At 38.8% G+C, this 12414-nt stretch overlaps 2 protein-coding genes across 4 annotated transcripts in view; one reads left to right on the top strand and one right to left on the bottom strand.

Moving 5' to 3' along the window:
* Positions 1 to 3936, bottom strand: part of LOC127155555 (dnaJ homolog subfamily C member 13) — a 42434-nt gene extending 38498 nt beyond the window's left edge. For all 3 annotated transcript variants that reach the window (XM_051097846.1, XM_051097845.1, XM_051097848.1), the window contains exon 1: positions 3775 to 3936. The gene's annotated coding sequence lies outside the window, so the exon portion shown is untranslated. The remainder of the gene's footprint in view (positions 1 to 3774) is intronic.
* A 6244-nt stretch (positions 3937 to 10180) lies between these two features.
* Positions 10181 to 11628, top strand: LOC127155615 (E3 ubiquitin/ISG15 ligase TRIM25). The gene is made up of 4 exons (XM_051097950.1): positions 10181 to 10811; positions 11035 to 11130; positions 11209 to 11442; positions 11581 to 11628. The coding sequence occupies exons 1-4, from the start codon at positions 10242 to 10244 to the stop codon at positions 11626 to 11628; spliced, it is 948 nt and encodes a 315-aa protein (XP_050953907.1). The 5' UTR covers positions 10181 to 10241.
* The last annotated feature ends 786 nt before the right edge of the window (positions 11629 to 12414 follow it).

The raw sequence follows: 12414 nt of genomic DNA on the forward strand, positions 1-12414 counted from the left end.
ACAGATTCCACACCTCAAACACATGTTTGTTTTTTTAAACCCAGGCCAGAGATTCAGAGACCGGAGCCACGGGAGTGAAGCATTATGGGTAACACTCACAGATGTAAAATCAACTTCTAATGAGTTTAGATAATGGAAACTACTTTGCGGCAACCATAAGAGCAGCCTGTGAATTGTAGGGGTGTAAGAAAATATGGACACACGCGAGTATCCTGATATGATGTTTGCCGATACTGTATCGATTCTGAAAAATGCAATATCGATATTAAAAAAAAAATTCATACAAGATTCATGGCTGTTGCTTCATTTTGAGGTTATATCCCAACTGTATGTACCCCAACATATCGTATCGCAACCCCCGTATCGTGATATGAATCGTATCGCCAGATTCTTGACAATACACAGTCCTAATGAATTCTAGAAGAGATAAAATATTTTTAAAAAAAAGAAACAAAAAAGTACATTTAATCTTTTCAGCTTCTCAAAAAACAGAAAAAGCAACAGGTAGAAGAGAGACGGGAAGCTGGAGAAGAGCCGATCAGATTCACTCAGATACGGGACAAACACACAAGACAATAAAATCTGGGCGAGCAGAGAGTAAAGAAACGCAGAGAGGAGTCAGATCCATGAGCAGCAGTGCTGAATGTCTCTGTCAGCAGAGCTCAAAATCACTGACTTCATCCTTCCTTCCTTCCTTCCTTCCTTTCTTCCACTGCACCTCCATTACAGGAGCTCACACAGCACAACATTCATCACAACACTCCGGCTTTCACATATCGTGAACCCCGGGTCATATTTAACCTTGGGTTATGTAATCCTGGGTTAACTTGCTCCATGTTTAATACTGCTATACTGACTAGCCAGGTTTGGAGATTTTATACTGTACGTTGGCAAAATCTGAGCTAAGGTTGAAATACGCATATTAATAAAATCAACTGGAAAAAGTTGAGTGCATGATGAGAATGTGAGCCGTTTTAACAACTGCTTGTGCTGCTTTGAAAACATCCCCATGTAAGCACGCTCTCGATGTCTTTAACTTATGATAAAACCAAACTCTTCATCGCTCCATCAATCCCTGATCTAGAGGACTGAACAAACTTCATAAAATGACTGAAATGGAAGTGTTAAAGAAATGAAACATTAATCAGGTTCAAAGTAGAAGACTGAGTTTTTAAAACAAATGTAAATCAATTAACAATGAGGAATAAACAGGGCTTTCACAGTTCACTACACACTACATTTTGACAAACAGATATTTTTCTCCTCTAAGACTTGATTATAAATATGATTAAAAAAATAAATCAAAAAGATAAAATATCAAAAATGATAATAATAAAAAAAAAAAGTCAAAAAGTGCTCATCCATAGAGAAAGTAAATAATAAATCAATTGAAGGAAGCCCTAGGATGATGCAGTCATCTCAACAAGGACAAACAAAAGACTAAAGCCAAACTCGCTAAACAAATGAATGAAATTCATCAAACCCAGACACAATCAACAGATTAAAAAGTCTAATTTTCAACATTCTCCTACTGAATGTGTAATCTTGGTAAACTAGAATCTACTAGTCTAGTGGAATGACAGTATTGTGCTGTGAAGAACGCCGATTCCAGGATGAGGTCACATGATCAACATTAACAGCTCTTGGCGTGGATCAATAGACGCAGTTTAACGCTGCACGGAAACACACACACACACACACACACACACACACCGTCCTTCAGCTCTTCTGTCATCTCTGTACTGTGTCCTGTGCGGTGGAGAAATTACTGAAATTGATCTTTTCTGGAAAATGTGAAGCTCCGATCTAAAGTCGCAATAAAGCTTCTGATAAACCTGTAGCTGCTGTATCTTCCAATAAAACATAATGACAGGCATGACTGTGCTGCATGACATTTACACTAACATTACACAACTCATCACTACACGCTCGACATCACACACACACACACACACACACACACACACTCCATGAACAAACTCATCTCAGATCATACTGAAACACAGAAATATCTTATGAAAGTGGAACTAATGCAACCCAAAAATAAATCAAACAATAACAACAATAAAAATGTAACAGTAATACAATGTCTGAAAGCTTCAAACAACGTTTGAGGGATATTCCAAATTAATTTACTACTAATTTATTATGAATAAATAAGATATTATTATTGTTATTATTTAGAAGGTAGTTTTGCAGTGTTTACTGTGGGGAAAAAAAACAGAACTCAACTGTAATCTAAAATCCAAAGTAAAATACAAATACTAGATCACTTCAATGTCTGATATGTAGCAAAAATGAAAGAAAAAATAAAGTAACAGCATAAATTATGATTTGTCAAACTAATGACTGGTTTGGCCGGATTCCTACAATGACTGTTTTAATGTAACTGTGCGACAGCGAGTGTCTCTCGTCTCCACAGGCCCGTGTTCAGCCTGACAGAGGATGACGGTCACATGACCGAGTCATGTGCTCAGTGTCCATGTCAAACCACACACTCTGAAAACGACACAGCAGCTCTGAGTCAATACAACTCTGAGAAACGACAGAGCTGCCGTTATTTCCTTCCACTTCCACAACTCAAAAAGAAAAAAAATGGTCGGTTACACAGCTAAAAAAAAAAAACAAGCTGACACAACAAACTGGAGTACTAGTGAAACACTAAACACTAAACAGGGCGCCCTAAACACTTCCCATGTTCAAACATCACTGTATACATATGCAGCCTAAATGAGGTTTGTGGTCCAAAACTGGGGCAGAAAAGAAAAAACACTTTTTTTAAACAGTCTGTGATTGCTGCAGAACTACATTCATCTGCAGGACAAAAGAAACACATGCACAGTTTGTTTTGTTTGTTTCTGTTCTGCTGACGAAAGATTATTAACCGTTTTTGTACATCAGACACCAGACATGAAACCTAACAAAGTTATAAAATGTTCAAAAATTGTTTTTAAATTACATGACAATGATTATAACCATTTAAGTTTTTTGTAAATTATTTTTAATGCAATATAAACTGATTTCCCTGCTTGTGACCATAATGTAATACAGTGCAAAACAGTACAGGGGAGAATGTGCAAACACTCCTGAAAGATGATTTTATATAGTAAATGTAAAGTTTCTGATGTTCGATATCACAGCACAGATTATTTTTAACATGCTGTTCAAATGTCAGTTATACATTTCTAATAATTTGAAGAGATTTAATATTTTCCATCATAAGCTGCACTTTTTCACAGTGACCACATTTATAATCAGTTCTTCCAGTTTAATCACAACAACAGCACAGGAGACCACAGAAGAGCAAAAGTGCATCATTTCACACGATCAGACTGAAATAGTGAAACAGTGTTCAGATTAATGTGGATTCAATGCGATTTGAGTTTCCATTGTGTGGAAAGACGCAAGACTCCAACTATCAGCAACACATTACAGATAAACACATGTCAGTCATCATTTAACAGAGATGTGGACACGTTATTAATGACAACACGACTCTAATAATAAAAAGATCCGCACAGCGACCACAGTTTGTCAAAATACCCAGTTTACTACTGACACTAATGTTAGAAGTTAATCAGCAGAGATTGTAAACGCTTCTCGCGCTGTTTGAAAGAGTCTCGTGTAATGATGCTGTAGAGTTCTGGGGTATTTTGGTGTTTACTGTGGTATTTTGTCTGTTAAAGTCGCTGTCAGGCGTCAGTGGCCTTTCATCACAGCTCGTCTCGGGCGCCGATGCGGTGCGGCACACTGAGCCTCGCCGGCGGGTTTTACCTGGATCTGTGACAGCAGAAGCGGCTCGGTTCTGTCCCTCGGCCCCCCACCCTCCGTTATGCGCGGCTGCTGCAGCTCAGTGATCCCGAACCGATGCCCGAACTGGCCGACTGCGCTTCCCTCAGTCAGAAAACTCAGGACGCCGCCATCTTCCTTCTGCCACCAGCGGGGTGCTGCGCATGCGCACGACGGCGAGTCTCACGCGTCTGTCAGCTGATCGCTCAGACCGGAAGTGCAGCGCTCGAGCAGCGGAGGGTAAAAGACGTAAACCGATATTTATTTCTCTAATGTCCGTGAAATGTCAAATTTAAATTATCCTTAACATTTGAACAGATTTAGCCTACTATCACTGTATATATTAATATTATTTGTGTTATTTGGAAAATTGTATATTCATCATCAGTGGAGTGACTCCAGGGGCCTGTTTAGAGTTTTGGGGGCCCTAAACAAGTGGTCCCTGGGGGGCCCATGCAGTGGTGCCTAAACACACTACTGACTCAAATTTTGCAATGCATTAAAAAAAAAAAAAAAAAAGAAAAACTGTTAAATGTATTTAAAATATGTTTGTGTGGCCTTTTAATTTGAAATTCTTTTCGTTTAGTTTTATGTTGTAACTATTGTACCCTTATTTGGATTTACAGTGTTTATTATAAAAATATACAGTACACACACATATAATGTGTAAACACATTATTTATTTTGGATGTGATTAATCACAATATGTAATCATGGTTTGTATTTTTGGAATTCCACATATATACACACACACACACACACACACACACACACACACATATATATATATATATATATATATATATATATATATATATATATATATATATGTATATATATATTAGGCTAAATGTCATTATCTTGGTGAAATACACCATCACCAGGCCATGTAAATATCTGCATCAAAAACAAACAAATAATAACTATTACATTAAACACTGTCAGTACAAATTTGGTCAAACTGGGGTTCAGGTTCCATCCTGCACTTTAATTGCACTGAATTAATCAGTGATGTGACCACAATTTTGCTGCTTTTCAGTCTGATTGATTTTGTCTGTTCCTCTTCCCCATTAGATTACTGACCTTTTTATGAATGAGTTCTGCATTTGTAACATGAGCTTGTCATTTAAAGTATGTTCATATTAAAGTTATTTCTATCTTTGCTGTAGTGTGTCAGTAGGAAATATCAGATTACATTTCCACTCATTCTGTTTGCCATTAATTGTAATAATCTAGTGAGATTTTTGTTTGCACAAGGAGTCTGACAACAGCCAGTGCTCCACACAGATCTGATCTCAACATCATCCAGTCTGTCTCTGGAATGACATGAAGACACAGAACAAACTCAAACAGACTAAATCCAGAAGAACTGTGACAACATCTCCAAGATGTTTCAAGTAACCTACCTGCAAAGCTACCTGAAAAACTCTGCACAAGTGCACATAGGGCAAAAGCTGCTTTAAATGCAAAGGATGGTCACATCAGATGCTGATTTATTTTAGTTAATAGAAGTTCATTGATAAAGAAAATCTATTTATGACATTGTTTTTGACAACATCCTCATTTTATGTGCCTAACTGCCTAAAAATGTTACCAGTATTGTACCTTTGTAGGTGTAGGACTCTTAAAGCATCTTGGAGATGTTGCCACAGTTCTTCTGGATTTAGTCTGTCTCCGTTTTCTCTGTTTCTTAAGACAGACTGGATTGAATGATGGAGAGATCACATCTCTGTTTGCACAAGGAGTCTGACAACAGCCTGTGCTCCACACAAAAATCTCACTGGATTATTATAATTAATGGCAAAATGAATGTTTAGAAATGTAAACTGATATTTCCTACTGACACACTACAGCAAAAGACCGACTTTAACTGACTTTAAACCATTTTTTAGCTGATGAAAATACTAGTGGCCTAAGACTTTTGCACAGTACTGTATGTAAATTGTGCTTTTTACAGTACAGATTGTCTCCTATTGCAGGGTTTTAGTCTTATAAAGATTAAGAAAACGGATGGGACTGGCCTCTTCCAAAACAGAAAGAATGGTGTTTAGTTCAGAAAGAACCAGAGAATCACAAGTATTTGTCTGTGAGATCAGAGGAGAACCAGTGACCCCAGATGGAAACCTTCAGAAACAGTTGAAGGGTGTAAAGAGCTGATGGCATGACAGGAGGAAACAGCTTCTGCTGTGGAACTTAAATTGGGCTTGAGTCTGAAAGATATCAACGATAGTTGGATGTGCTTTTTCTTGATAGGGCTGATGAAAATGCAGCGGCACCGATCTCAGCGATCTCTCCTCCTCCGTCTCAAACTCTCCTCTCTGAACTTCCGTCTCATGTTACTGACACAGACAGTCCTGATGATGAAGATGAACCCACGCAGCCTCAGACAGTGCTGCTTCCCTAGTGGTGAATGTGAAGAATACACCAGGAACGAGCGCGTCTGATGATGAAACTGGGAGGAACGAGTGCTGTAGGGAAATGGAAAAGGAAGGTTCTCAACAAGTTTTCCATGACCTGAGCTTGAGCGGCTGCTGCATTTCTGTCTGTTCTCTAAGTTCACAGCACTGATCCAGATAATTCAGTCGACTCTCTCACTGTCTTTCCCCATTATAGAAACAGCGTGCAGGACGTCCCGTGAATGGGTTGCTGTGTTTAGAGCAGCATGAGTTTGCTCAAACATCAGCCAGACGAGAGCTCTGTGCGTCCGTGCTGCTCACAGCACCAACAACACTGAAGAAAATCGAGACTGCTTGTAGATCACGTGTCATGGGTTCGGTGAAGAACACCAGCAGATCTTAGTCTGGAGTCCTGTTTATGTCAGTCAGATAATCCCTGTCATGATAAAACCTTCTTCTGTCAAAAGTGTGGAAAATATCAACATATTGCTAGAAACTGCTGGGAAAGACCTACCAAATGTTCTGAAAATAGGTCATATAAAGCAATTTTGCAGATAAAGCAAAGAGAACACAGGTCAAGGAGCCACAAATCTATAAACGTAATCAATAAAACAGCGATCAGCAGCACTGGTGATCAATGCATGGCTTTTCCATCACATCAAAGACTACAGAGGAAGAACTAATGTTTTCTCAATCTCTTCTTCTGCGCATGAGCTTCTGAGGCGGATGTTTTGTTGAAGATAAGATTGGTTTTAGTTTTGTCTCATGTTGGTCAGCACCATGTAATTTCTTGAGTTGCATCTGTTAAATGAGTAACAGAAATGCAGCCTGATTAGATTTGATTGTGGTTTTGTTAATATGACTCCATACGCTCTCAGTGCATGTGCACAAAAGCCACACTAGATCACGCTTTCCTTAAACTTCACAACTGTGGCAGTCAGTCAGATCGATGGGAGTTTTCTTCTCTTTTATCTTCACAGCTCTTATTTTAAAATTGTATTATTATTATTTTAATTTCCAAAATTTAATTTCCAATATCTTAAGTTTGCTTTTACATTCAAATGACATCAATGGACATGGACTCATATTCTACATGGATTTGGCAACTTTTTCTTTATAACACAACATTAAGGATAGTTTTTCCTGCAGGATTTCCATTCATAATCAAATGCATAATGAGCTGACGGACTCTTGTGTTTTTATGGTGAGATGGAGCTGGACATATTAAAGTCTCCTCTGATGATCTGAAGTCATGCAGATGACCTTTAACATAAGCACACACATGCTCAACTTTGAAAATTATTACTGAAATAAAAAAAACTAAAAAATGAAAGCCTTAGACACATTTTCAGATTCATTTTATTTGTCCTCTACCCTTTAGTAAAGGTAAAACAGGTTTTATTTGTTTTTACAATTATGGTTACTATTGTATTATTATTATTAGTATTATTGTTATATTTTAATTAATGGTTATTTTATCTCAATTAATATGAGTGAAATTAGAAGCACAGCCTGTGTGATGGATCCTGAATGACTGCTCAAACGCCAGAGATCACACACATTTGTGGTATACGGGGACTCTCCATAGGCGTAATGGTTTTTATACTGTACAAACCGTATTTTCTATCGCCCTACACCTACCCTATACCTAAACCTAGCCCCCACAGGAGACTGTGCACACTTTTTGAATTTCATAAAACACTGTTTAGTATGTTTTTTAAGTCTTTTGTTTTACGGGGACACAGGAAGTGTCCTCATAAACCATGTTTACGTTGTAGTACCCATGTCATTATACACATTTGTGTCCTCATAAACCATATATACCAGAACACACACACACACACGTCTGGTTTATTATCTTTGTGGGGACTCTCCATAGGCGCAATGGTTTTTATACTGTCCACACTGTATTTTCTATCCCCTTACCCTAACCCTACCCCTAAACCTAACCCTTACAGAAAACTTTCTGCATTTTTACTTTCTCAAAAAATCTCATTCTGTATGATTTCTAAGCTTTTGTACCCATGGGGACCTCAATTTAGGTCCCCATCGTGACACGAGTCCCCATTAGTATGTGTGTATTCAGGTTTAAGTCCCCACCAGTATATATAAACCAAAAGCACACACACACACACACACACACACACAGGTATTCCTATCATTATGAGTTCATTCCATAGGCATAATGTTTTTTTGTTTTCTACTGCACAAACTGTATTTTCTATCCTATTTTTCAAGCTATTTTAATTATGAGGAAAGTTTATGTTGTTATACCGGTATAATATCCATGTCATGTCACTTATAGTTACTTACATTACACATGATTTCACCTCCACTATAAATGTCTATGTACAGTATATCTTTTGTTAACTATGGCCATTAGGTTAAGCATATTCTTCTCTTTTTCTGTATCTCTGGATCTACAGTAAGAGTTGTGACGATATGGATTGTTTTCTTTTTTGTTTCTGACAGTCTTTTTCGCAATAAATGATAAATCAAACACAAAGCAGTACAATGGTAAGAGTACATTCCTGCTTAGAAAAGACAATGAAAATGTTCCTCTGTCAAAATAAAACGGCTGTGAACTGTGAAAGTGATCCAGCTGAAATCAGCACGACATGGAAATGACTGATAGAACATTTTGAAATGCAAAATAAATAAAAATAAAAACAAAAGCTTAAATCCGCTTTTTCATTCTAATAGGCCTGTTATTTCAAAATCCATTCAATTAATAGTGTGTCACGGGAACATCTGTTTAATCAGAAACCGACATCAATAGTTCATATAATTCATATTCATATAACATATAACATATTAGAGGAAGGTAAATAATCATTAGGTCATTTTAGATCATCAGTTCGTTTGATATGGGTTTGTCATTGACTATCTCTTACAGGTCTCTTACAGAATCTCTCTTCAGGTTTTGTCAGTGTTTAACACCCGTCTGATGTTTCTCACGCGCTGTGATCGTGCTGCTGATGAAGAGTAAGTCTGAGAAACTCACCTGGACTGCAGGTACAGGGGAAACATCTGTCCGTCTGTGTCTGCTGGACATGAATCCTGGTGTGGGACAGGAACTGAAGTGAAGCGAAGGGTCACGTTATGAAGCATCTGATCCGGAGCTTTAGCATGTGCTGCCCGTTATCCTAATGAAGTTACTGAGCCTCTACAGACGGAGAAAGAGCGCTTCTTCACGCTTTACTAGACCAAAAACAAAACCCACATTCACAACAGTCTCCTACTGAACTTCAAACTTATATTACACTCACACGGAGTCAAACCACATCTCGTTTCATACTGTAGACATCACTGTGCCATCTAAACATACTTTAAGCAAGACTCTGAGTTACAAAGGAAAAGGACAAAGTAATATGATCATTACATGAACACACAGTCTCTAACCTCTCACTTCTCTTACAGTTCACAAGCAGCCTGTTCTGTCACTACATTCTCACTGTGTTAGGAGAAACAGTCAAAATCTTGTAAAATGACTGTTTCTGAAACACTACTTATCTGTCAGAGATTTCTGTCTCAGAGTTAAGAACTAAATTAATAATATGATCCCTTCATAAAGAGAGGGGAGTCTGTAGGGCACATGATCAGCAGGCCTCATTCATTCATCCTGATGTGTTTCCTTCACTCTGGTTGTGATCCTCTCACGCCCTCTGCTGTCCAAACCTGCTCTCTGTGTGAGAAACCACTGAACACATGCATCTGTCTCCAGCAGGGGGCGCTTCACATTTCACAACATCACAGTGACTTTGGTTTCATTCTTCATCTCACTGAGACTGGAAAATATTTACTGTATTAAAACACAATGAAAGGAAAGCAATTAAGAATTATTGTTATGTCGGCCAACTTATGTTAATAATATAAATCCTGACTTCGAATGTCCCTGACTGCACCTCTTCAAATTTTGACAAAAAAGGACATGAATTGCCCCATAGTTTTGCACACGTCTCTCAAACACAAACCAGGAAACTGCCTCACCTTTTCTGGTAAGAGAAAGTGAAAGTGAAGTGCTGTAGACGGACACTCAGTCTCTGTTTGGACACGATGGCAGAAGCCAGTATTCCAGTGGCTCAGGATCAGTTCACGTGTCCAGTGTGTCTGGATCTGCTGAAGGATCCAGTGGCGACTGCCTGTGGACACAGTTACTGTAAGAGCTGCATTACAGACTGCTGGAATGAGGAGGATCAGAAGGGAGTCTACAGCTGCCCTCAGTGCAGACAGACCTTCAGTCCCAGACCTGCTGTAGCTACAAATGTACTGCTGGCTGAAATGCTGGAGACACTGAAGATCACGAGACTCCGAACCGCTGGGTCTGAAGATGTGCAGTGTGACGTCTGTACTGGGACCAAACACAAAGCTGTCAAGTCCTGTCTGGTGTGTCTGAACTCTTACTGTCAGAATCACCTTGAGCAACACGAGAGTTTCTTCAGAAATAAGAGACACAAACTGACTGACGCCACTGGACGACTGCAGGAGATGATCTGCACAAAACACGATGAACAAAAAAAACTCTACTGTCGAACCGACCAGCGCTGCATTTGTTTACTGTGTATGGTGGATGAACACAAGAACCATGAGACTGTGACGGCTGAAGCAGAGAGGACAGAGAAACAGGTGTGAGCTCAGTGACATTATTCAACACAATCTGACTGATTATTCAGAGTCCTGATAACAGCACTGTGACTTTTGACTCTACAATGTGATTAAATCATTCACTCTGACTAATATAATAGTGCTTTACTATAATTAATTGCCATTGACTGAATGTTGGACCCAATAACCAGGATTATTACTGGTTTGTGTGATATTACTGATGTGTTTATCTGAATTTTGACAGAGGATTCTGAAAGAGACGCAAATGAAATATCGCCAGAGAATCCAGGAAGGAGAGAAAGAGTTTGAGGAGCTGAGAAAGACTGTGGACTCTTATAAGGTGAGTTTGTGCAGAAGAACAGCAGCTGATCGACTGATGTTCACTCAGTAAGAGCTGATTGTGCTGTGTGTCTAACAGCGCTCTGCACAGACAGCAGTGGAGGACAGTGAGAGGATCTTTACTGAGCTCATCCGCTCCATTGAGAGAAGCCGCTCTGAGCTGATACGGCTGATCAGAGATCAGGAAAAGCGAGCGCTGAGTCGAGCTGAAGGACGACTGGAGCGACTGGAGCAGGAGATCAATGATCTGAGGAGGAGAGACGCTGAGCTGGAGCAGCTTTCACACACACAGGATCACATCCAGTTCCTGCAGGTAACACAGATCTTCAGAAAAAGAGCTTCTCATGTGTTACACATGTCTGGAAAACACTGATTTATTTGTATGTGCACTGGTTTGGGTGGTTTATGGGGACACAAATTTGTATAATGACATGGGTATGACAATGTGAAGGTGGTTTATGAGGACTCTGCTTATGTCCCTGTGATTCGAAAGGCTTAAAAAACACACTAAATTGAGTTTTTTTTTTTTAATCTAAAAATGCACAAAGTTTCCTGTGAGGGATAAGTTTAGGTGTAGAGCGACAGCAAATACAGTTTGTACAGTATAAAAACCATTATGTCGATGGAGATTCCCAGTAAACCACCAATACCAACATGTGTGTGTTTGATCATTTTCACAAAACTTTAATGGCCCCTGAATATAAATATTTTTAATATCTGAACATGCAATATGTCAAAAGAAAGAATGTTTTTGTTCTAATCTTATGCAATCTTTTTTAATCAACACATTTTGAACAAAAGTGGAGTAAATTGCATTGTTAAAGTGCCCCTATTATGCCATTTTAAAGGTTGCTAATATTGTTTCATGAGACTCCTATAACAGGTTTACATGTATGCAAGGTCAAAAAACACCTTAGTTTTCTCCAAAAATAGATTTAATTTTACCCCATTTCTAAATGATTCGTAAACGACTCGTGCAAAGCAGTTTGAAGAATCAGTTTGAAGAAGCAGTTCGAAGAATCAGTCTCTCTAAACCCCGCCTTTCCGTGAGCCCTCACTGCTGTGATTGGTCAGATGGCACAGTCCTTTATGATTGGTCTACCATGTACAGCATGTCTGAAAATGAAACACCCATCGCCATAACTGAGGCCATGTCCACACTAATACATTTTCATTTGAAATGCATCTTTTTCTCTCCATTTTGGCCTGCCATCCACACTGAGATGGTGGTTTTGGTCAAGGAAAACTGAGCTTTTTGAAAACACTCCCCAAAGTGGATACATTT

The sequence above is a fragment of the Labeo rohita genome, chromosome 24 (assembly GCF_022985175.1).
Source record: "Labeo rohita strain BAU-BD-2019 chromosome 24, IGBB_LRoh.1.0, whole genome shotgun sequence".
Taxonomy (NCBI): Eukaryota; Metazoa; Chordata; class Actinopteri; order Cypriniformes; family Cyprinidae; genus Labeo; species Labeo rohita.

Bases quoted from the DNA above. Each gene is read 5' to 3' on its own strand.
- LOC127155615 (XM_051097950.1), top strand. From the start codon at position 10,242: ATGGCAGAAGCCAGTATTCCAGTGGCTCAGGATCAGTTCACGTGTCCA. The intron at 10,812-11,034 runs GTGTGAGCTCAG...GAATTTTGACAG, and splicing joins CAGAGAGGACAGAGAAACAG to AGGATTCTGAAAGAGACGCA. The intron at 11,131-11,208 runs GTGAGTTTGTGC...TGTGTCTAACAG, and splicing joins AGACTGTGGACTCTTATAAG to CGCTCTGCACAGACAGCAGT.